This window comes from Candoia aspera, chromosome 3 (assembly GCF_035149785.1).
Source record: "Candoia aspera isolate rCanAsp1 chromosome 3, rCanAsp1.hap2, whole genome shotgun sequence".
NCBI lineage: Eukaryota > Metazoa > Chordata > Lepidosauria > Squamata > Boidae > Candoia > Candoia aspera.
In genome coordinates this window covers 38,990,766-39,017,257 of record NC_086155.1, presented here as the reverse complement: position 1 = coordinate 39,017,257, position 26,492 = coordinate 38,990,766, and the positions used below count along the sequence as shown (strand labels likewise).

The 26,492-nt window shown below is 41.1% G+C and overlaps 1 protein-coding gene across 1 annotated transcript; it reads right to left on the bottom strand.

The window, feature by feature from the left end:
- Nucleotides 1-178: 178 nt before the first annotated feature.
- PPM1J (protein phosphatase, Mg2+/Mn2+ dependent 1J) lies at nt 179-25,104 on the bottom strand. The gene is made up of 10 exons (XM_063297422.1): nt 24,692-25,104; nt 19,527-19,650; nt 16,216-16,539; nt 14,344-14,456; nt 10,630-10,714; nt 6,924-7,042; nt 6,417-6,480; nt 4,619-4,726; nt 3,542-3,693; nt 179-2,228 (listed from the first exon to the last, which is right to left on the bottom strand). Exons 1-10 carry the CDS (start codon nt 25,057-25,059, stop codon nt 2,081-2,083), a joined length of 1,605 nt encoding a protein of 534 aa, XP_063153492.1. The 5' UTR covers nt 25,060-25,104; the 3' UTR covers nt 179-2,080.
- Between the last annotated feature and the right edge of the window lie 1,388 nt (nt 25,105-26,492).

The window sequence follows — 26,492 nt, the reverse complement described above, 5'->3', positions numbered from 1 at the left end:
GTCTGATTTCCCACAGTGTGAATTCTGACATGGTCTTAGTATTGACACTTAAAGTCAACTAGCGTCCTATCAATATGGGTACACTTGGATGCAGCTTTCATTGTGCCATAACTTTGACTCGGTCGCAAGTATTTAAGAGGAATCTAGATGATCTAATCTTCTAATTATGTCCCTGTGGTTCCCAAGAGGTGCATTCATTTTGTTTCATCTTTCACAAGTGACATGATACACATCAATCACCAGAAAGTGACAGCAGGTCAAAAAAAAAAAAGAAAAATCAATAGCAATCAAAGTGCTTTCCAGTAAGCTAATTTCTTGACTCATTTTACTTTATAATGCCAATGGATACCCACAGCCTTTCACTTTATCCTTTAATCTGTCATCTGCCATTAAAACCTCACATTGTTAACGAGTAAATCAAAGCTTTCAAGTTCAATCTTTACATAATGGGAAAGTATTGATACTTACTTAGAAGACCCAATTAATTCAGTGGACTTTACTCCCTAGCAAAATGGAAGAGGTTGTGGCCTAAATGAAATATTCTAAAGCATTGAATATAAACAAAAGTGCAAATGTTTTCTTTAAGCCTATAACTGATTTTTAAAGAAATAAGATAAAGGCTAAGGAAAAGAGAAAAAAATCCCACTCATTTCCAGAGAGATAGCCATGTTATATTTTGCAGTATATAGAACAAGGAGTTTTCTAAAGATGAACAACTTTGTTATTGCATATACTGTACTTTTCATGAATTGGAGGTGATCCATGAAAGCTTTTAATAAATGTGATAATCTTTAATCTCCCACACACACTTTTGTTGTGTCTTATCACTCAATTGCTCACAACTATATTGCAAGCTGCAGATTGTAAGCTGCTAGGTCCCCTGAACTGAAATAGTTACAAAGTTATAAAGAATAGCTACCATTTAACAGACAGATTTAAATCTGTGTTGAATATGCTTTATTCATTAAGCCAAGAACTCAGGGCTCTGGGCTCCAGAGGAAGAGCTTTCATGCAGAAATTTTTGAATGTTTCATAGAAGAACACGGGTGAACAGACTAGAAATAAAATCTCTTATACAATGTTAACTTTCAAAGATGTAGTTGCCTCTTAGGTATATTTGCAACCCCTATCCTGCAGAAGATTTCTCTATATTGTTATTTAAGGCTCAGTTGTTGAACTAGCTTACCAGAGATGTTCCACCACTTTGTGGAAGAAGAGATAGGACGTTAGATTTCTCCAACAATATATTCTACAGTAGGAATCAGTTGTACCCATCCACTGCCATTCAGAGGAGGTACTCCTACAAAATTAGCAAATTTTGCTAAATTATGTACAGTATCTAATATGACTGAGAAAAATCCCTGCAAAATAAATGATATTTTTTAAGTGACTGCTTGCTTAGTATTTACCCTGAAATCCAACATTTCACCTTAGAGTGAAGCTGCATATGCTGCCTGGGAGAAGTTTGAGAAATAATGATCAACCAGTCAGCAACACTTACTTGACATTTCTTTAGCAATTCGCACATGACTGGTTGCCCAGGTAAGACAGTATATTCTACACAAGTAGGCACAACTGCCATTCTGAATCAGAATGAGGTTCTGATTTGGCATCTGGCAAGTGAACTTGAGTTGTCCCTTTGTAGTCATGGGACAAAAGAAGGAAATTTTGACAAACGATTCAGTATTGTAATGGACCAAGGATACTCCAGGACTAAGAATCAGTATGAAGACCATCTCCATGCCAGTGGAACAGTCAGTTTTCTTTCCCTGGGACCATACCCCAGATTTCATGCAGCCCTTAGAATCAAGGATTTCCTAAGGGTTTCATGAACTTACAGTAATAATCCTTGAGAGGCTTTGATTTGGGCTATGTCTCGTGGCTCTCACTCAGATATAGCAAGCTTGAAAGAGATTGACAGCTGGATGCAAACTGCAGTCTTATGATTTGGGTTTTCTCACCCGCTTCTGAAGACTTGAGGAACAAAAATATTTCAACAGCAAGGGAATCTACAGCCTTCAGTTAAGTTGCATTTTTTACAGTTTTGTATCAAGAACTCTGTGACCTGGAGACTCAAAGTTCAGGAATAGTTCCCTGGACCACCCAGGGGAATAACGAAAACAGAGATATCATCTCCAGAGCCCAGTTTGTCATTGGCCAGCCTCCAGCCACGGTCCTTCAGAACCCCTCTGGACCGCATCACCAGCTCCTGGGCTGCCATGGTATATCTGGAAGGGGGAAAAGCTCGTGATTACCATTCATTTGAATATTGCAAGAGATCTAATAGGATATATTATTACTGAAGTAAGTATTTATAGGTGCACTATTTATACAATAACCATTTTATCACTTTATTGCTTGACTGTGAAGGGGAAGGAAAAAAAGAAGGGTTTAAAGCTGTCCTCTTTTGCAATTTTAACAGATGCTGGTAGTGGACCCCAACCAGAAAATTGTTATCAGCAGAAATAATCATAAACAGTTGTGGTAAAATGGATTGAACTATTTGGACTTCATTCAGGGACACCCGAGTCCAAACCTCTATGATATCATGAAACAAAATACTTTATTCATTTCATCAAAGGACAGTTGTAAGGCAGTGTTTCTCAAGCTTGGCAACTTGAAGACGTGTGGACTTCAACTCCCAGAATGGCTGGCTGGGGAATTCTGAGAGTTGAAGTCCACCTGTCTTCAAGATGCCAAGCTTGAGAAACACTGGTTGTAAGGTGATAACAGAGGGAACCCCATGTATAGCATAGTCGTTGCAGAAATGTGAGCTATTAAAAGCAGCCAGCAATGAAGATTGCCTCTGCAGTGAATTGCCTATGTATTTTTACAAAAAGCAGAATTACAGTCTAACCAATAAATAATTTAAACAAGAAAAAAGCAATAAGAAGTATTCTGTTTTAATATTTGAAAGAGAACTGCCCATTTATTGGTCTGCTTATAACATGAAAAACTGGAAAGAAACTTTGAGATAAAAAAAAGTCATGGAAGGTTGCCATCATGAGTGGAAGACTGGGGGTTAGGAAGAACACTGATTAATATTTTCATCTGCCTATTTTTCTTCTCAAAAATTACATCCATGAGATCCTAAATATATGAGTAACCTTGAAAACAGCACTGAATAGAATTTTGAATGAGATTAAGGGAACATCCTCTCTCCCTGCTGAATGTTGCAGATTCTAGAGCAGTGTTTCTCAACCTTGGCAACTTTAAGATATGTGGACTTCAACTCCCAGCATAGCTGGCTGGGGAATGCTGGGAGTTGAAGTCTATACATCTTAAAGTTGCCAAGGCTGAGAAACACTGCTCTAGGAGCTTGCTTTCTTGCTTTCTGTTTTTAGTCAGTGCTCCATTTATATACAAAATGTAATTTCCTCCAAGTAACATAAACTTAACTCAAAATGGTGTCCCAGTGGTGGGCAAAACAAAAAGCACAAACTAAGATTGACAGTAAGAATTTCAGAAAGGAGGATTCTAACCAGTGAATAGTGTTATCCCCAACCCTTGGAAGAAAGGAAATACGTACTGCTCTACTCACCTGCAAGGATCATTGGGTTCATAGCCCATCAATACATCAATGACCACAGTGGCCACCTCTTGATCACTAGTGACATCCCAGAGGCCATCAGTGCCCAGCACCAGCACATCATCAGGACAGTGCTCATACTGTGTGAGATCATAAATATGCACCTGCAGATAAACACAAAGATGCAGGTTTGTTGCTATGAATCTGCATTGCAAAAAAAGATACTGTAGGGACCACTATCATTATGTACCTGCCCATTAAAAATGGTAGGAATTCCCACAGGTTTGAACTTACCAAAAACATGAATGAGGCAGAAAGAGCTCGAGGTTATTGGCTTTTAAAAACTTAATATTAGAGAAAATGAAACAGATTTGTCCATCCGTATTGACTGATAAATAAAAATGGGAAAACAAGACATTTTAAAGATACCTTTGTTTGAAGATTCCCAGTGGAACAATAATTCTTCTAAATTTTTCCCAAAGGAAATCCCCAGGACTTTCCAGAGGCCATAATGCCTAATAAAATGACTTTATTTGTTTTAAACATTTCTATATAGCTTTCCATTAAAAGAAATCTTAAAGTAGTTTACAATTAAAGAACATACCAACAGAAAGAAAACAAAGACATTCCAATACATTGTTCTTAAAACAGACAACAAAGGGAAAGCTTATCTTTAAGGCAGGGGCGGACAAACTTTTTAGGTCTTTCTCTCACACCAGGGGGACACAGGGGGCGTGGGGAGTGATGTCATGATACTGCCAGACTTAGTGGGGACCAAAGTTTTCAGACAGATTATCTGCATTTGTGGAGGATTTAAATTTCTGGTGTAAGGTGCACAGTTTGCACTTAACCCCCTGTGCCAGAAAAGGTCCAAATTTTTTGACCCTGGTCATTTCAGAAGACCTGGGAGCTGAAATTAATGACTAAATAATATGTAAATGTGGAAGATGACATTGGTGTAAAGAATTGCATTAGTTGAGTTCCATAATTTTCAAATGCCACCCACCTCCAGTTTTTTTATTTATTCACACACACACACACAATGTAAACGTATCTCCAGGACCAGAATATTAGTTCTGATATGCTCACCTCTGGAATGCAAGATAAGAAAGGCTTAATGTGGATGTTGGAGTTGTAAACTTTGAGATCATGGTCTCCTAAGCCTCGAGTTACCCCAATTGTTGCCATCATTCGAGCCTAATTAGAAATACAAGTATATGACAAAAACTTGATGCAATACAAAAACTTTTATTCAATCCACATTGCTGGAACAAGGGTTGTTAGTGCAAAACACTAGAAGACTAAAATATCCTTCATTGGACTAGTGGTATTTAAAAGTCTGAAAAGTTGCTCTATCTAAAAAATCAAAGCATCAAAAAGCATTAAGAAACTCTATAATGAAGGAAGAATATATTTAAATCTGGCCACCATATATTTACTTTATTAACAATGTTTTTCTTAATCAGCTACCTTCAGCTGTACAAAAGTCATTTCAGAAAGCAATATTAAAAATGGATGCTTAAAGTTTTATATTACTCCTTAAAGATAATACTGTATTCGTATTCACATATATACTTTTCTTTCCTTTTATTTTCCCAGATTTATTTTTCTTCATAATACTTTTATTTTTTGTTTTAAGTTGCTCATTTTTCCCCTCATTTTATTTCTTCAATAAAAAATGAAAACAGTCCATATACAAGATGGGCCTATTTAGTATCAAAACATTAATCCTGTTCGAAAAAAATGTGCTGACATTAAAACTGTAACATAAAACTGATATTTATTTAAGATTGTATTATGTTTTCCATGAACTGGAGCAACTGTAGACTGAGTGATTTAAAAAAACTGGTATGTACTTTACAGGCCTTTAGTACAGGACTGAGGCTGAAGGATCACGTTATGGTACCCCAAAAACTCTGGATGCAGTCATAACATCCTCTCTAACATTTGCCACTGAATTTTAATTTTTAATATGATGGAAAGGGAAAATATGAAATATATGAGGAATAATTACATGAACTAATGAAATGAATGTGATTTAGTTTTTTGTCCTGGCTCTACCCATTTTTTTTTCCTAATCTGAATCTCAGTGCGCCACTTGGAAACCAAGTGTGGTTCCAGTCTAAAATAGGCTGTGCTTTCCTGCTCTAATATCGTATCTTTCCCTGTTCTTGTTGAAGCTCACTTTCTGTAGGCTGTCAGAGACTACAGGCCAACCGTGGGTGGGGACAAAGATGGCTATTTGTTGATGTCATGGCAGGAAACAAGCAGCACAACTCCTTCTCTTCTTCCCTTTCCACCATCCTCCTTCTACCTCTTTCCCTCTACATCAGTTCAACAGGCTGCTGGGGGAGGGTTAAGCTCCTCTTACCAGGAGTCTAGACTTAAAAGCCTCTGAAGCTTTTGAAATTATTCCCAGAACCCCAAGAACCCAAGGGCCTCAGGATGCAAAGCTCCGTAGGTATCCGACAAACATCCTTCAAAGCAAACATAATATGAGATCTGAACATTAGGCCTGGGCAAATTGGTTCCAAGCCAATTAACTTATTCAACAATTCAAACTGGATCAGTTTAAAGGGTTGATCCTAACATATGAATAGGATGGATTTGATCTGAAACAAAATATATTCAGTGCATGTGCAAATCTTTTTATCATCTGAATCAAATCATTCAATCAGATTCAAGAAGTCAATATGAGACATCAAACTGAAGTTTTATCAAACTGAACTTCAGTGATAAAGATTTGCATAACCTGGTTCCAGTTCCATTATCCCTCAACCAAACTTCCCTCCTCCCCATATGCTTGTTTAATCTAACATCCTCTCTATTCACTGAAAACATACAGCTGTCTGTTGCTCAAAGACTTCCATATCGGTTTAGCTCTTACTTTTTTACCCTCTCCATATACAAGTGGAAACTTCAGGTCATCTTCTTCTATCCTTTTATATGCCCTAGTTAGAAAAGGAAACATATACAATATAAGGCCATGCAGAAAATTACCATCCCCTCAGATATGTTAGATTTAGAAAAGTACGAATTGCTGAAGGAGAAAATGCCCTAGTGAACCTCTTCTACCCACAGCTAGAAAAAAACTGTCCAGGTCAGCAGTATTTCATTTACATAATTTCCCCAGTGTGTACCCATGTAAACACACATATGCTTCATTCCTCCCACTGTTTCTTAATCAAACAGGGTTTTTAAAAAATATTATATTACTGGCAATCTTCCTCAAACAATCTTCACTTAACTCTAACCTTAGGTTCATGGCAGAAAGAAAGTAAGAAGAAGGCCTTGGAGCTTCTGAATGGGCTATGATGATAGAAACAAATTATCTTGCTTTTCTGACTGATGTTGAGAATCAATGTGCTTTAGCTCAAATGAAAAGAGAAGTTACCAGCCATTCATGTTTTGGTCCCTATATAACATCTTCTTTCCCACTTCCTTCTGTTGGATTCTTCGAGGAAACTCAAAGTGAGTAAACTCATTTCCCAGTAATTCAGGCCTCAAATAGCCCTATGAAAGAAAAGAAAAAGCTTAGCCAGGAGAATCATTGGATCTTTTCCATCAAAATGACAGAAAGCCAAGCTGGCCCCATATTCCACAGGGTCCTCATAAAAGCAGCACTAAATAATAGAATCCCAGAAACCTTATACAAGCATACATAAAGGCAGGGACCAGTTCACTGTCTTATGCTGAGATGTTAGAATTTACTTAAGGGCCCAATCTTATTTCCCTTTGTGTCCAGCTACATACTGTCCATGTCAACATGAAAATGGAAGATCAAAGCATCTATTCTTCACAAGATAAATACAAGCTAAAGCATGAGTAGCTGAACCTGTCTCATGCTCAAATGGGTCACCAGGCCTTTTCCAGACTAAAATAGAAACAGAAGTTGAAACTAGTAAGACACATTTTATAAGAAACAATGGCATATACGAATATTTGGTACAGCAGACAACAAGATTTCAGTACTCTAGTCTGGATCCTGTACTCTGCCCAAAGAGAGCTGTCATTTTAATACAAATTCCAGTTATGGGAATGTCTGGTGTGTGTGTGTGTGTGTATGTGGACATCTACCTACCTATTTACTTACCTACCTATTTGAAGGGGAAACCTGCATATTTCAAAGGTAGGATTGAGGCTTGTTGTTCTCTTTTATCCTGAAAAATGAAGATATTTCCTCTAAATTCTTGCTCTAGCTATTCTAGCCTGAGCTTACCCTTCAGAGTTTCATTCTTTCCATTACTCTCAATATCCCAAAAGAGGCAATTATTTACCAGGCTAGCAATGGAGGGCCCAAAGGCAGTAATTAGATTCAATAGCTTGGCAAGAATGGGGCCCAAAGCCAAAAGAGGGAAAGATTAGGAAACATTGGCTTGATCAGATCCTAAACACATGACTTTAAAGGGGGCAAATTTTACCCCACCTCTCCTTTTTGAGTCTGACCAAAAAAAGTGCAAAGGGAGAGCTATGCCACATTAAGAAATCTTCCATATACACCCTAAGTAGAGTAGGAATTGAGGAGTGAGGCACGGGGAAAAGAAATGCAGGGGAGAAATTGGCAGAAGAACTTGTGTGGTTTTTGTTTTCTGCTACAAAAACCACCGCTACTGAAAATTACAACAGGCTTTGCTCTTTCAAGATCCTGGATCACACTGATAAGGCATAACAGGCTGACAGCCTGGCACAACAAATGACTTATGCTATAAAAGGGTTCTGGCACAAAGTGAACTGCTCCAGCCTTGGGGGAAATACAAGATGGGCTCCCTGCTGCTCAGTTTCTTTACACAGTCAGATGAAGAGGATGCCTTACTCAGAACAATGCCCTCTCTTCCAAGGGACCAGGGCCATCTGGATATAGAACAGCAGAAAAGATCTGGCCTGGTGTTCTGCCTGGTAGGCTTGGAGGCTGGAAACATGGGCCAGCAACACCTTAAAGCTGTTCACGCTTCATAGATTTTGTCTGATTGTAAACTGCCTTGAGTCCCAGGAAGTAAGTGCTGTATAATAATTTGCATGAATGAATCCATCTCACTGACCTACAAGGCAAATCCCATTATATTCAGACAAGCTTAACAGAACTAAAAACTGTTCCTTAGAGTGAAAAGCAACTGTGTGTGTATGGCTATGACAGATATGCTTATCTTACAATGCCCTCCATCACTTCTCCCTTTCAGACTAGCCCCAAGCTGCTTTTCTCTTGAAAATATGGTCACAAGACTTTAAAATGCAATGCATTGTTGTTAGTATAATCCCATTTTCATTGCTATTAAAACTAAGAGCAGATAGCAGTTTGCAGTAGACAAGCTAGAGAGAATGGATATTTGAGGAACCCTAGATTGTTCTGTAACCTTCATTTGGAGCCCACCCTTTTCCCATATAGAATGCCTTTTCTATATTGTTAAATGTATTTGTGAATTTTATGTAGGCAGTCAAAGCATGCCATTGGTTTTACTGAACAGAGCTTAAAGGAATTTGGAGTTCATTATCCTACAAAGGAAAAGGCTCACTCTACCAGGGACTCTGGCCAAAAGAGAAACAGCATTAATTATATGAATGCAATTAAGTATACATTTCTTTAAAAAGCAAATAGCTGCCATGGGAGCCTGAGTACCATTAGGAATGCAAAGACTGGGGGGCAGAAGTTAACCATACTCCTTGGGTAATCTCAGCAAAAGAGTATATACCAGAACTGGGGAACAAACCCTTTACTGGAGCTAATGGAATTTCCTGATATTACAGGGAAATAGGATTTCCTCCAGGGCAATAGGTATGTGTTTGCAGGGGAATGTCCATCACTCCTATCCAATATGAGACATGTTGTTTGGACCTTTCCTAGTTATATTTTTTTTAAAAAAAGGATTAATATAAAAAAAGTTGTTTTGAGTTCATCCGTCTCTCATACCCTCACCAAGACAGTGGCAAATATGGAAATAAGACAGATATATGGATATGCACACATATATTAACCGCAGTATCAGGACAATTGGTACAATCTTTGGTTGATTGTAAAATCTTGTATGCTCAGACTGCCTTGGTGTGTTACATTGTTTAGTAAGGAGCCTATTATATATTTTAAGTACTATTTTTGATATATTTGTTCCCTAAGTGCTCAACTAGTCTTCAACATAGGATAAGATGACTGATGAATGTTTCTTCTACAAGGGCGTTTCTCAAAATTGGCAACTTTGAGATGTATGGACTTCAACTCCCAGAATCCTCAGCTGGCTGGGGAATTCTGGGAAATGAAGTCCACACATCTTAAAGTTGTCAACATTGAGAAACACTGCTTTACAATAATTATAGTATAGCTTCCACATTTCAACTATTTCTTCCGAGTATTCTGAGACCGGCTGAATCATGCGTTTTTAGAACTCTGTTTTAAAACTTAGCTTTTCTTTTGCAATCAATTATTTGCAATCAATTATTGCGAAACACTATTTTATTATGGGCATCCATGGGGAGGCAAGAAGGAGCAAGTGACAAAAACACACATGACAACAGTATTCCACAAATGACACACAACTTATGCACTTGAGTCATATGTCAAGACCCAAGTATATAATTGCAGCATTTACATGATGATGCCACTGTATGCATGCCATTATTTTGGAATAATTGTGGTTTGCTGTAGATACTGCTAATTCTTATACATTGTAAGATTGTAAGAACATGTATAGCTCTGGTATGTAGTCTTAAACATCTGCTAAATAAGGGAATAAAATACTAGAGACAGATTCATAGTACAGTTGACAGACTTGCTTTACTATTTACCACAAATGCATCCATATCATAGCCCAAATGGATTTTGAAAATCTTGTAAGCTTCAAAGTCAAAGCTTCAAGCCATGGTGCATGCTAGACAATGTTGTATAAGAAACACAAACATAATAACCTTGGGCATATGAAACAGAGTTTTGCACTTCGTTGGTTTTCAGCTTAGCTTTGCCTTGCAAACCTGGTTTCAGTTAACCACTATGAACTCTGATGATCCTGTTTGTACAGAATTGGTTTCTCAAGGGTATACCTGGCAATGTTTGATGGTGATAGTGGTGGTGATAGATTAAAAATATATCAGATAGAAAGAAAGTTCTTCCTTACTAAAAACTGTAGCCTTTGCCTCTCTGTCTCTGGAGTAAACTCCCTGGACATTGGAATGATTTCCCCATTACGGATGACAATGGCCCTGCAAGGAAACATGCAATGATGACATTAGACAGAAAGAGAGGGAGATGGCAGAGGAAGTGCAAGCAGCAGATTCACAAGAGGGCCAAGAGAGGCAGGGTTAGGTAAAAACCATTTGATATGCCATCATTGCCATACAGAGAGAGAATCTCTGGGAAGGAGAGAAATATGTGTGTGTACTGGGCAAGTTATGGCCAGGGATCTAAGTTTCCAGATGCTCTAAGGCAGTGTTTCTCAATCTTGGCGAGTTTAAGATAGGTGGACTTCAACTCCCAGAATTCCCCAGACAGTTCATCTTAAAGTTGCCAAGGTTGAGAAACACTGCTCTAAGTTTTCCTTCCCTGTTTCTTGTTGATGGAAGAGGATAATGTTATGTTGCACCTGAAAGCCCAGAAATCTATTGATGAAAGTTTCCTTCCTTCCCCTCTTCTGGATGAAATTGTTGACTGTGGCTTCACCCTATTTTATTTCTAGATATTAATTTTTTCCTGCCCCATCCTAAAGGCTCAAAGTCAATTAAAATATTTATTACTGTATGCTCCAAATCACTCTATAAGCAAGTTGAAGTGACTTGCTGAAGTCTTTTCAATGAGGCTCATAAATGAGTGGAGATATGAACATGTCATCCTCGTAGTCTTGTGCTTATGCAGGGAAAGGGGGGAAGTGGGTGGATAGGGCCCCCAAACATATTAAGGACTGTTCTCCCAGTTAGCATGGAAGATATATCTAACAACATGGGTTCTGACTGGTATTTGTGCAATATGCTAGCTTAGAAACTATAAAAGTCAAGGCAATGCTAGGTAGCCTGTTTCTTTAACATACCTATTGGATTAATGTCAGGTTTCAGTGAATAGGACAGATCCTAGGTGTAACTGAAGAAAATCCAGAGAAAGAACACAGACACAGCATAATGGAAAGAAGCAGCCATAATTAACTTTTTTAGATGTCCTTATATTCTACAGTAACAGTTAAGCTAAATTACCATGCAGTGTTAGTTACCTGATCTGACAGGAAAGGTGTTCCTTGTTCAGACAGATAAGGAAGTAAAGGAGGAAGAAAATCAGTCTAAGAAACTAAGGTTCAGAAATAGTGCTGAAAGCATGGAGGGGACTCTGAGAGAAAAGTATGGCCAGAATAATGGGTCACTCTAGGAGACCCAAGTGCTCAGATGTTCTGATCAACATACGGTGTAAAATATGGATTATACACACACACACACACACACAGGGGTTTTATTTTTATCTTTTGGCAATATTACATAGCAGAATCTAGCACCTAAAAAGGTTTCCAAGGTGCTCAGCTATAAACCATTCTTTACTAACTACAATTATCGGTCAGACATAATGACCAAGCCAAAAACAATTAAACAAAATTATGGCTTCATACAATACTGGTCACAAAATTTTATTGTACTTCTTGGGTTGGAGGTCTTCATCTTCAACTACCAAAGTCTGCACATCTGATCATGACCTTTAACAGCCTGATCCCATTCAACAATTAAAACAAGTTCTAATTAATTATTCTGAGTTCATGAAAAAGTTGCATCCACTGAAATCTCGAAAACAGAACTTGTCAAGGGTGTGTATTTACTGCTCCCTATTAATACAAGCTCCGCTCATTGCAGTGACCAGAATGAGGAACAGCACCAACATATTTTTCTCTATCTTATTATCTACTTTTGTAGCCTTCATCAAATGATACTGTACTTGTAACTCCCATCATCCCTGACTAGTAATGTATACAATACACCTGGAGGTTATCTCTTTGGCACACAGAAGAGGGTACTGTTCTTTCCAATTCAAAATCCCAAAGCAGACTAGCCAAGAACTTTGGATGCAGACTAGAGGACTCAATGGGGAAACAAAGCTTCTATTAATTAATTCCAAAACTATTTCAGAATCCTTACTTTAATCCTTAATCCTTACCTTACCATCAATACTTCATTTTGATTAATTGATAATCCAAAAATCTAAACATTTTAAGTCAGTAAAAGCCATTTAATAAGCATTTAAATTATGATTTGATGAGAACCTAAAAACAGTGATACTCTAGATTTAGGACTGGATCACTAAAAACGATTAAAACAATAGGCACTTTGTCAAGGCAGTATCTGCAATAAAGACTAAAATAACTTTAATGATTATTGTGGAGTCCTTGGGGCTCTCTGAGCTTGGTTGTTTGCTTGCAGACATTTCATTACCCAACTAGGTAACATCATCAGTGCTAGCGAGTGTGGGCTTTGATCTCTCTTTATATACAATAGCTTGCCCTGCCAGTGTTGGAAGGGGTTTGGAGGGTTTTCTCCTTGGTAGTTCCTTGATTAGGATATTGTTTTCTGCTTGATTGCCTGTTTGTCTGGTGTTAATCCCTGCTTATCTGGGTGTTGGTTGCTGGTTCATTATTGATTATTTTTAATCATACTTATTCTTTAATCATTCTTTAATTCTTTAATCATCCTATTCTTTAAACTTTAATTCTTTAATCATCCTATTCTTTAATCATCCTTACTTGGGAAGGGGTCTCAATAATAGAAAGAGCCATAACATGACTCCCCCATCCCAGCTTGTAACAAAGGAACTAGGCATAGATTTTAATATAATCTGGAACTCTACATGAATGATCACAATTCAAGATCGAATTCTCCTCTTGCAGTATTCATACTCTACCTCAGGATATGTTGCAAGAGCAACTGTATTTATATTTATCAATTTTTTTGCTGCTTTAATATTCAAATAACAAAATACAAGTTAAAATCATTGGTCTTAAAAAATCCACAACTGTATCATAACCAGATCTTAAGCAGGCTCCATCACTGGCACCACCACACTATCCTTTTGAACAGAGCTCAGTTGACTCCTTGGTTAGCGATAAGTATAGTCCTTGAGCCTGAGAAGCTGTATGCAACTTTGCCTATTGTTCACAGCTATCACCTCTATTCAGCACAAGTTTTATTAATTTATTATATCCATAGCCCACCTTTCTACGATAATATTTAAGATGGATATTGGATTCCTAATGGTTTCCCATCCACGGATCAGACTTAGTTCTGTTTAACAATATGGCAACACCACATACCTTCAGACCATTCCCTTAAAGCGAATCTTTGATCTTTTGATCCTGCATAGCTGTCATTAGCAACACAATGTCATATAACAAGCCATCTGTCTCTGCTTGGACTAGTCCCTGCAGTTTTCTTGGCAAGATTTTTGGAAGTGGCTTGCCGTTGACTTCATCTGAGGGCTGAGAGTGAGTGACTGGCCCAAGCTCAACCAGGTGGCTTCATGTCTAAGGCAGGACAAGAACTGATAGTCTCCCAGTTTCTAGCCTGATGACCACTACACCAAACTGGCTCTCCTTAGTTATATACTGATCTTTAACATGCACCCTTTCTCTTAAGGATTTTGTGTGTGTGGTTTTAATGGTGGATGAATGGAGGAAAGATAAAAGATTTAAACTGTTGTTGAAATCCTGAACAAATTAAAGGGAAAACCTTAAAAATACTTGAGCCTGAGCAGAAAGACTCTGATTCAATTCCACCAGGCAGCAAAGAAATTTCATCTTTGCAGTGAATACATATTTTGGACACTTCTGACTTGGCAGGGAACCAAAAACACTTCCCAGCCCACTTACCTACTATCACCAGCATTGGCCACATAAAACTTCCCCAGAAGATAAACCACAGCCAGGGCACAGCACCCTCCTGATGCCTGCCTGGTCACCCGTTCCTGCTCAATCTGATTGTCCTGAAAAGATAGAAAAACAAATTTACAGGTGAAACATGAGCTGTCTTATCAGAAAAGAAGACGGTACTGTATGCAACCACAGAGTTTCCTCACCTTCCTGCATTAATGAACTAGAACTTCCCAAGGACCACCATCAGGAAACATATATAAACAACAGAGTTGCAGAAACAAGATGGTCATTTACATAGCACCCTCAAATTGTACAATTATAACTTTATGCATTGACAAAATCCAGTTTCATACACCAAAAGTCAATCTTAAATGACACTGAAACAAAGGCTGTGTTCACACTATGCCATACTGGGATTTGATTTATCATGAGTCCATACTCCAAACTAGGTCATTCTGTTTTTAGAGCAGAATGTCTAAAATCCTTAATCGCAATCAGTAACCATGCTTTGTTCTTGTTAAACAATACGAAGTATGGCTTTATATGGTTTCCAATACAGGGCAAATGGTTAGTGGGCAGTTAAGCAGCCACTAGTCCTCCGGGAAAATGAAACGACAATACCAGTTACAAATAGGAGCTGTTCCTGCAGCAACATTTCTGCTACTCCTTTTTTTCCCCTCCACACAGATGCAGAATGACTTGTGGGGGGGGGAACAAGAGGGTAACTTTAATCAGTATACCACAAGCTTTGGGGCAAATCATGGTGGCTGTGTTTTGCCATCATCTGTGGTGCATTTGTTGGGTTAATTCCTTTACAGTGGACTATCAATGACTATGGCTATCCTCTCTGTTTGCCAAAGGGCTAAGTTAATTGCTAAATCTTTTGTCTATTAGGACTCACCAGTCAACCTGGCCTCAAATTTGTGAAAGAAGGGAAACAATACTAATCAAAAGAAAGCTTATTAGTGAGGACAGTTTAAATATCTAAGGAAACAAACAAAAGAAAAGAAAAAAAAACCTACCCTAGGCACATCATGATAAATTGATTTGAAAGTAAATATGTGTCTATATAATTTTATGAAGAGGTAGGGAATCGCTAATAACATTTTCAGTAACTCTGCTAAGGTATAGTTAACAAGATTCTTTGGGGAAGCCATGACAACTGAACTGGTTTATGAGTGCTATATGTTGACAGTGTGTCTTTTTCTGTGTAATTTATTCCCTTGAGCAGCATCAGAGACAAGATCTCAGGCTGAGCTGCAGAAAAACAGCCAACCAGAAAAGGCTCATGATCTGCAGCTAGGTAAGCAAATACCTAGTCAGCCAAAAATAGTAATGGGCCACCATCTCAGGGTCTGAACTGCACAAGGAAGTGAATGCATATTCTGGATGGAAGACGGCCAGGCAGGATTGGAACACATCCCTGGTCTCTAACTTACATGTCATGCCAGGTCAGTGGCTATGGGGGCTGGGTGTGCTCATATAGAACTGTTACTAGTTTAACTGGGTTTATTTGATTCTTTAACTTAGATTTTTCCTGGTGAGGATCAGATCTACAGTATCCTTCACCTGTTTAAATCTATGAGAGGCTACATCATAAATAACGCAACCAAGGCCCTTTGCCTGCTTGCAAGGTCAGGCAGATTTTGTTTGTTTGTTTACCCTGGCTCTCCCATCTCCAAATGCAACATATCCATTTCACTCTGCTTCTGATATAGAACAAGGCATGAATTACAAGGAAGTGCTACCCCAGACTAAGATACCACATACCTAGTACGCAGCTTACATGTGCCAAGCCAGGAAATGGATTGTAATTCTGCACCATTGGAGAAGCCTCCCTTCCCCAGCCCATTTTTGTCCTGTACTTACCATCTGTTTGAAAGCATTTTCAATGGCTCCCACTACTAAACTTTCATGGGAAACCACCTTTTCCATATGGAAGCGTGGCAAGGCACTATTTGGGACCTCTGCATCTTCTTCTGCCAGAGGAACCTTGTTTGGTTCTATGAGAACTGTCCTGGGTCCCTCTTGCAGACAAATTGGTGGAGGACAGGAATTTTGTAAGATGTCTACCAAGTCTCGGAGTTGGTCACGAATATGGAAATGAAGAAGTTTGGATGCCATGATTGCAGCTCCACTTCCAGCATGTCCATCAAACAAGCCCCAGTAGTAAAAGTACAAGCCTTTGCTGCCCTGCAGGGAGATTGGAAAAAGGAGAACAGAATTATCCTTAAGTAATGCCAAAAGAAAGGAAACTCAAATAAAAACAAAAGTAAAACTGATGAAGCAGCATTATGGTGAAATTTTGGAAGCTTTACAGTTCATGGTTGAAGCACCATTCAGCACCTTCTCAGCCAGGGATCAATTTAACCAAACTGCCACCAGTTCAAGGATATCTTAATTCCTGGGCTTTATTCTTATTCTGCTGCAACTGGACAAGAAAGGGCAGGAGAGGTGATGAAGTAGCAAGGTGATAAAGCTTTTACCCCTGAGCAATAGGTATCTTAGTCACCCAGTGCCCACATAGCCTACAGGCATTATTATATCTGTTTTAAAGGCTTTTGAAAATGGCTTTAAATGCCAGCTGCAATAATTCCTGTGACTATGGTAGATGGGAAAGTTTGTGGAACTTCAGAATTCCACTTTTCCAACTAACCAATGGTAGCCAATTCGGGTAAGACCTGTGAAACAGCTACTATCTTGTGTGACCATCACTAATAATCAGTAGCTGGGGACTCAAATAGTCCTACTCCTAAGCCAGAATAAGTTCACATAGTATAATAAGCTATGATTTAGCCATGGTTTAAATCATTAGCTGGGTTAGATCATTATGAAGCCATAAATCATGGTTAAAAACCATAATTATGGGTATGCCACATTTAGAGAATTTACACACGTTAAACAATGTTAATGGTTTAACAAATGTTTTTATTTTATTTATTTATTTAATTTATCCCCGCCCATCTCCTCCCATCGGAGGACTCTGGGCGGTTTACAACAATCGATTAAAACCATCACAATAAATACAAAGAGTAAAATACAGTAAAAAATAATATAAATAGAAGTAAAAATAAAGAATCCAAGTGGTGAAGAATCTAAAACAGTCCAAGTGTGGGAGGAGTGCTCTATAGCAACCATCCCCATGTAGATCTATTCCCCTCTCCAGCCCAAGTGAGGTGGCAGAACCAGGTCTTCAGACTCCACCGAAAGGCCAGGAGCGATGGGGCCAATCTCACCTCTGGGGGCAGCATGTTCCACAGGGCGGGAGCTACTGCGGAGAAGGCCCGCTTCCTGGACCCCGCCAGATGAAATTCGTTTACAGACGGGGTCCGCAGCATGCCCTCTCTGCACGATCGGGTGGGACGGGTTGATGTAATGGGGAAGAGGCGGTCCCTCAGGTAACCTGGCCCCATGCCATGTAAGGCTTTAAAGGCAATAACCAACACCTTGAATTGGACCCAGAAGCAAACTGGTACCCAATGCAGCTCGTGCAGCAGTGGTGTTACATGTGCCCTTCTGGGGGCACCAAAAACAGCTCAGGCAGCTGCATTCTGGACCAGCTGGAGCTTCCGGATACTTTTCAAGGGTAGCCCCATGTAGAGTGCATTGCAATAATCTATATGAGAGATAACAAGGGCATGAGTGACTGTTCAAAGGGCCTCCTGGTTCAGGAAGGGGCATAACTGGTGCATAGCACGTAGCTGCACAAAGGCTCTCCTGGCCACGGCTGCCACGTGCTCTTTGAGCAGGAGCCGTGAGTCCAGGAGGACCCCCAAGTTACGCACTGGGTCTGTCTGTGGCAGTGCAACCCCATCCAGAACCAGAGATGTTAATGTCCCGGATACAGAAGAACCATTAACCCATAGCCACTCAGTCTTACCAGGTTTCAGTTGAAGCCTGTTGTTCCCCATCCAGGCCCCCACAGCCCCCAGACACTCGGGGAGGGTGGTCACGGCATCACTTACTTCACCCGGGATGGACATATACAACTGAGTATCATCAGCATACTGATGATACCTCATCCCATGGTGACGGATGATCTCGCCCAGCGGTTTCATGTAGATGTTAAAAAGGAGAGGGGAGAGTACTGATCCCTGTGGCACCCCACAAAGAAGGGGCCGTGGGGCCGATCTCTCCTCCCCTATCAACACCGAATGGGATCGGCCCCAGAGGAAGGAGGTAAACCAGCATAAGACTACGCCACCCACCCCCAACTCCCTGAGCCGCCCCAAAAGGATACCATGGCCGATGGTATTGAAGGCCGCTGAGAGATCAAGGAGAGCGAGGATGGATGCACTGCCTCCATCCTGCTCCCGCCAGAGATCATCCATAAGTGTGACCAATGCTGTTTCCATCCCATAACCAGGCCTGAAACCTGACTGAAAGGGGTCTAGATAATCTGTTTCCTCCAGGACCCTCTGGAGCTGCAAAGCCACCACTTTCTCAACCACCTTCCCCAGAAAGGGGAGGTGGGAGACTGGACGAAAATTGTCCAGAACAGTAGGGTCCAGCGATGGCTTCTTGAGGAGGGGGTGTACCAAAGCCTCTTTAAAGGCCGCCGGAAACACCCCCTCTCTCAAGGATGTATTAACCATCGCGTGGACCCAACCACATGTCACCTCCCGGCCTGCTTTTACTAGCCAGGAGGGGCACGGGTCTAGATGGCATGTGATGGCATTTACTGTCTGTAGGATCCTGTCTGCTTTCTCAGGTCCAACAGGATCAAACTGCTCCCAGATAACTGGGTAAGCCTTTTCCCCTGGTATCTCTCCAGACCACGCCTCAAGCCTGGAGTCCAACTTGGAGCGGATCCGAGCAATTTTGTCCTGCAGATGCTCAGCAAATTCCTCTGCATGGCCCTGTAGGTGGGCCACTAAACCCACCTTCCCCAAAAGGGATCAAGTGATCTTAAACAGGGCTGTTGGGAGGCATTCTGCAGATGCAATAAGAGCAGAGAAATATTGACGTTTCGCCGCTTTTATTGCCACAAGGTTTTGTTTGTTATTAATCCATAATAAACTAGGTTCTAACCTCAAAGCCAAAAACTGTGATGCATAAATCACAACAGCTGGGTACATTCAACATAGTAAACCAGTATCAAATAAATCACATTATGGTTGCGACTATGTAGAGATACAGCCATGGAAGAAGCTCTGGTCATCCAATTGCTCACCACTCACTTCTGACTCTCCAGAGCTTTCCTTGGGGCCTGGGTTATTTCTCCAGCTGTCTCTTTTTTCCACAAAGATGGCTTCACAACAAGCTTGATCCTCATTATGCTGGCTCTTACCAGCATTTATCACCCTGTACAGGAAAGAGGAAAAAAATAGTGTGAGTTTAAGTATAAGGGCTTGATCTGATCAGCCAACTTCCCTCTGCCTCTGTATCCATCTTGCACAAAAAGTGGCCACAAATGAGGATAAATGATTTTATTGCTGTTGTTTTTAGAAAGCAGAAGCAATTTGAGAGAGGACCTGGCATAGTTATCATGCTGAACTGCTTTTCTTTACCTAAAAACCAGCCCTGTTGAGCTAGGTGGCTCCATTTTGTCTCTAGTCAGCGGTTGGTTTCTGATGCCTGTTTGACCAGAGGTAGGGCCTACACCATGAGAAGTGACGTCTCTAAAACTGTTCCATCAAGCTTATCAACCTCACACTGCCTTCCTTGTTACCTGAATGGAAGTAGCGGTTTCAAGCTTTGTTCAAGCCCTTGGAGGCAACCGTTATTTCTGATGAAAGAACCTGGCAGAGGACCTGAAAGCCAGCAAATCTCTGAGCATAAAAGTGCCTGACAAAATGAACTGGAACTTTTTGCCCACAGTAGTTTCTTTTCTCTTTGTTTTTCCTCAGCTTTGCTACTTCACATCATTGCAAAACACAGCTTGGTAGCAGGAAGTTGTAGAAACATAAAAGAGGAAACATTTTCTGGGAAGGAATTTCTAACAGTCCAGTTTGAAAGGCACAAATAGTCTATACCAGGGTTTCTCAACTTGGGCCACTTTAAGATGCAGGGCAATGCTGGCTGGGGAATTCTGGGAGTTGAAGTCCACCCATCTTAAGGTGGCCCAGGTTGAGAAACCCAGGTATATACTGTTGAGGATGCAGTTGGAATAGAACTCAGGAGAATTTCCAAACACCTTGACAGGCACTTTCCCCCCAGTGAGATGGCAGGGAAACCTTCAACATGTTTCCAAACAATGTATTTTTAAAAAGCATTAGGGAACTAAGAAGGTAAAATGTAACTATTAGAAGTTACACCTAGTTGCAGGGGACATCAGCTGCAACTGTGCAAAGCGCCACTCCTTTTATGTCTGTCGTGCATATTAAAAGGAGGTGAGACTTTGCATGGTTACAGTCATTATCTTGATTTCTTGACCCCCCCCAGACATCCCTACTCAGCTGTATACATTTAGACAAATACATATTCACACACATTTCTTTTCATGTATTTCAAACCAATTAAATGTGTATAAAGAGCATCTAGGCCTAGCTTAGTTTCAGTAGACATGCTGCATCAGGCGCATTCTGTTCAAGTTTCCCCTGACTGGTGTACTTCTGATGCAGCTGATTTCAGTGTTTGGTTGAAGCACATCTGCTTATGTCAAATATGCAACTAAACTACAGAGGTGTCCATTTTTCAACCAGCTCCTGCAACTGTCTCACTCCACAGCAGTTTTGATCTGCACCGATTAAAAAGCAAAAAGAGTTCCCTTCAGGTGGTCTTTCTCTCTCTCACACACACATGCACACACACACACACAAAAACCCAAAAGTGTGAGCCAGAATTTTGTACTGTATTAAGAATAACTACACTAGTGAATCCAAGTTTGGTATGTTATTTGTTTTGCCCGTGTTTTGGTTTCAGCAGGACATTTACACCCTTTCTGATTTAAAGTTCTGCATATGCGTTTTTATATTATTTTAGCCTGAAGAAAGAAAGAAAGAAAGAAAGAAAGAAAGAGAGAGAGAGAGAGAGAGAGAGAGAGAGAGAAAGAAAGAAAGAAAGAAAGAAAGAAAGAAAGAAAGAAAGAAAGAAAGAAAGAAAGAAAAAGACCCTTCACCAGTTGAGAATGAATTGAAAAGTTGCTTGGGGCTGGGTGGGATCAGGAGACACTGGGTAGTGTGTATGACAGGAGGTGGCACTAAAGGAAGAAGTAGAGGTCTTTTTGAACTCAATCACTGGATTGGGAATCAAATAATTATAGGGTTGGAAGGGACCATTTAGGTCAGTGTTTCTCAATCTCAGCAACTTTAAGATGTATGGACTTCAACACCCAGAATTCCTCAGCCTTAAAGTTGCTGAAATTGAGAAACACTGATTTAGGTCATCCAGTCCAACCTCCTGCTCACTACAGGACTCCATATTAATACATCCCAGACGCATCCAAGGAGAGACCACCACCTACCTAGGCACATGTTTCCACAATCAGACTATTCTTATTGTTAGAAAGCTTTTTCTAACAATCAGAATCTGCCTTTGTACTTTAAAGCCATTATTCCACAGCATGGGACAGGTTCTGAACTCCTTCTATGCGGCATTCTTTGCCAAAATTCAGACAAAACATACTATGCCTTGTTGGGTGAATCCGGCCAATGGCACAATTTTTCCTGTATAAATCCCTGCATTAAACTGTGTAGAAACATTAGCAATAACCTCAGTTTATATTAACAAATTCTTCAACAGGAAAGAGGCTTCAGTTTATTGTTATTCATTATTCAGTTAAAAACAAGGAATGAGACAACCTGCTCACAAAAAAAAACCTTGCAGAATTAGCAGAAAAAACAGATAAGCAAGAGGATATTCTCCTAGGCCAAGGAAATTATATTTAGAACTGATATTATTATCTCAGGGCTGAGTCCTAGTAACCTTCTTAAAGCCAAGAAGGCCTATCCTGCTAAACAAAAGCAAGCTGAAGTCAGGGCACACAGCAAGGAGCCATAAGAAAAGTGGTATATTAAATCTACTGTAAAGTAAAATGCTATTTATCCATTTGCAAGTAAAATGAATGCAGAGAGAGGCAAAAAGAGTAAAACACCTGTTTATGGCCATTTCAATATTTTCTAACAGAATATAACATGAATTTAGCAGTCTTGATTAAAACACACAGGTTCACCTTTTTTCTGGCAAGACTTTTCTGTCTTTACCAGCCAGATAACAGCTTCTCAAATTTCAGTGCCAAGAAAAGAAGCATTTGCTGAATGTCTACCCACAGATTAGCTGATAAAAAATAGGAATCTTTCTCACAATAAAACATTAAATTTTCATACACCCACACAAGGCACACAATTGCCTTGAATATCTTTTTTTTTAAATAAGGAATTCACTATTTTTGGATCTCGGCATCTTTGCAGCTTAGCTCCCAATTGCAAGGCCTAGGTAGCTCCAGAATAGAGGGAAGGCCACAATGGAGGTTAGGGGTGTCTGCAGGTTATGGCCAAAAAGTCAAGATGGTGGAAGCAACGGTGAGACTCCACCTATTCTTTTGCATGTCCTGGCTGCCAATGTGACTTTTTTTACTGTATTCTGCAGACCCCTCTGATGCAGGTGATAATGAAGGCAAATGCCTTATCTGTTTGTTTTTTTTAATTTAACAATAATAGCCATAGGGGATGCATAACTTTTGTTCACATACACTGACAAAGGAAAGACAGAGATGGGGGAGCATTGTTCCATGAAAACACTTTTTTCTTTTAACATATTCCACGAGAACTCTGAAATAAGAATACAATGTAAAACAAACAAACAAACCTTAGCTGTGTATACATGCAACACACTAAGCCACTGTTTGCTTAACCATGCAACTAAACCCAATTAGCCAGGTTTATTTATTTAGTGCATTTATATTCCACCAGACTCAATTTGACTTTTGGTGGGTTCAAATAACATACCAACTCATAAGCAAGCAATTATGGCTTAGTGTGTTGTGTGAACCCAGTCACTCTCAGAAAGCCCAGCTGTGATTGTCTCACCCATCTACTCAAGCAATCTAAGGTTCTCATTTTGGCTGTCTCAATGCTGTATAGAAAATGCCTAAAAGTTAAGACTGTTGGTAAACAAGAAAGTATGAGGTAGCTGAAGCTCTCTGGGTAGTTTACAATATTAATTGTCCACCTAAACTTGAAAGATAACTCCTAAAAACCGCAAGAATTTCCTAAGGGTGTAAAGTTCATTAACACAATGGGGGTCTTTACCAGATAAATGCTAGGTTGCTGCAAAGGGTTAGCATTTTCTGTATCTCTTTGCAGTCATGTAGTGGCTGTCTGAATTTTTTGCAGCCTAGATCTGATGGCACTAGCTCTCTTCCTGGCAAATGTGGATAGACACAATCTTAATGGCTATGCTGGAGTACTCTCAAACATAGTTACATTTTCCTCAGTATGTTGTGCAATCCTGCCTATATGGTTAAGCATATCTATTTCCTGCGAACCCTGAAAATTTTGTGACACATGGCTAACTTAACATGGACAAATACGTTATGCAAACAGAGACAGTATGTCGGGGTAGTAACTGCTGCTTTTCCTATGATGAGCAGTGGAAAGGAACCAACGATTTCATCTCTCCATCTTCCTTTCCCATATAAATTCACACGCATCATCTTCAGGCTGCTTAAGGTGAGTGAAGGATTTATGAGATCTGATTGGCTATCCTATGAGCTCATCCACCTGCCGGCGCGGTCTAACACCCACCCTTGGCGACCAACGATCAGCTAGCCGTTTAGAAGAGAAACCTCGCAGCAGCTCCGGAGCGGTCGGCATGAATGAATTGTGATCCAGCAGGCCAGGCGGCGGCGAGAAAACGAGCGCGACACGCACGCACACAATTACTGTTCTTTTCCCAGCCCTATTTAAAGAGGGAAGCGGAATCTTCCATTTTTAAAGCAAGAGGGGAAGCTAGAGGCTAACTTTCCTTCGACGTTGGTGATAAAATTAAAACCTACGCGGGGTCCCCTACTGGATTCGGCCATTCAGTCCGCGCATCACGCAGGGCAAACAGATGTCTTCGGATCAACCGGACTACGGTTGCCGCATAGACACGCAGAAACGGGCAAACTTGAGCAGGTCGTGACTAATAGATAGATTACCTTCCCGCCCCCACCCCGAACTTCCTCATCTCTAATTCGAAAAACATAAGGACTGGCTCGCTGGCAGACTGTTGGGTGTACTCTGTACATGCTCAGCGGCACTGTTATGCCACATGCTTCAAGTATGAGGTAGCCCCTGCAGTTTCACCCGGGCCAAGCCCTCCACCCCTGCCTCCAATCTGGAGAGAAAGCGTCCTCCCTCCCGCTAAAGGCGCCTACGGGGCTCCCTCCCTCGGCCCCCAGCGGCCGCTGTTTCTCGCCTACTCGGCGTAGCCGGTGCTCCAGGGCAGACGACGGCGACTCTCGCGGGGGCTCTGGACGGCTCTACCCGTGTGATCATCCGCCAGCAGAAGTTCCTCTGGCGTGAGCTGCAGAAAAGCTGGCCTTGAGAAGCTGCCGCGAGGCGACTCACGACAGGAGCTGCTTGTGATGGTGGTAGTGGAGGAGGGTGAGGTGGACAAGGAGGCGGCGGCGACAACGCTGGGCCCGGCAGCCTCGGACAGAACAGGCGGGGACGAGGTGGTTGACGCGGCGCCGCCGGCGGCCGAGGCGTGCTGCGCACTTCGGGGGCTTCCTCCACCTCCCAGACCCCCGACTAGTTGCGCCATCGCTGAGCGAACTCTGCCCAACATGCTGCTGCTGCTCTTGCAGCCGCCGCCGCCGGGCGCCGCGGGCTCGGTGCGGCCAGAGAGGGAGGCTCGCCTGCTGGCTGTGCTCCCGCCTCCTCCGCCTCCTGCTGGGCTCGGGCTGAACTCAGACACGTCCGGGAATCTCCAAGTTCCTCCTCCCAGCCGCATCCTCGTTGGCGCAGCGCGCACTTTCGTGGCTTCGGAACCTCCTCCCGGGCTCCCCGCAGGTTTCTCTTCCCACCGAAGCACCGCAGTGACGCTCCTTTCCTTGGGGAGCCGCTTGCTGTGCCTCGGGGGGCCCTTTTCTATTGCTGCGGAGGGGCCTTGAAATCTTCCCGTAAGCCGCCTGGTCAGGACGCCTTCCAGTCGAGCTGGATTTATTTATGTATTGTCAGATTTCTATAGCTGCCCAGCGTCTTATGGATAAGTCCCTGTCGTTTTCTTGACAACTGTGCAGCAATGCTGTACCTGTTTCGTTGTTTTACTTCCCAGTGACAACCTTCTGATTTCTTGGTGGTCTCCCATCCTAGTAGTAGCCAGTCTGACCTTGCTTAGTTATTGGAGATCAGCCAGGTTCAGCTAGGAACTGGATGGCTTTGTGATCCTTCTCCCACATAAATCTACTAGTGTTTAAGGTGCCTTTTGTCTGTAAGCCGATGCACACCTGGTTCACCTTAGAAAAGCATGCAGCTTTAGAAATCAGCTGTTGCTCCTGGTCTTGCATTCTTTTCTGAACACGATGCACTTGTCTTAATGCTTTTACTGTCTCAGAGAAAACCATCTTTAGGCAGGGATAAAAAAAAGGTAAAAATAGTTTAAGAGGGGTAGTGCTTCACTCATGTGCTTGGGGCTATCAAGTGGACTTCCCCACCACCACCACCACCACCACATGACTTCAGGCTTTGACGTTTTTTAAAGCAGGTCTCCATATACAAGTCAAAACCGAAAGGCATAGTTGGCAAGCAGGCCAGGGACCAGTCAAGAGCAATCTTTAACCAAGTTATATGGCTTATTGATTTGTTCAACCTCGAACCAGGTGCCCTTCTGGGTTTTGGAAAACTGGGACTCATGCCTCAGATTTACTGTAGATCACATGTGCTGTTTTCAGAGACCGATATGGTGCCTGTTGTGAAAGAAAGAGTAGGTAAAGAATTTGCCTAAAAGCTGCATGGTGCTGGGAAGGTGTGTGTCTGTGTAAGAATGCAGGCCGTGTGGACTTGCTGACCCAGCTTTTGGGTTTAGCATGTCCTATGAACATTGTTATGTAGTAGCCAGTCTGATCTTGCTTAGTTATTTTCGTGTACTAAAAGAGTTTATATTTATTTATTTATTTCTCAAATTTCTATTAGTGACCATCTCTCCCAAAAGGGGGACTCTGGGCAGTTTACAATAAAATCAAAACTTAAAAGCATATAAATTACAATATAACAAACCAA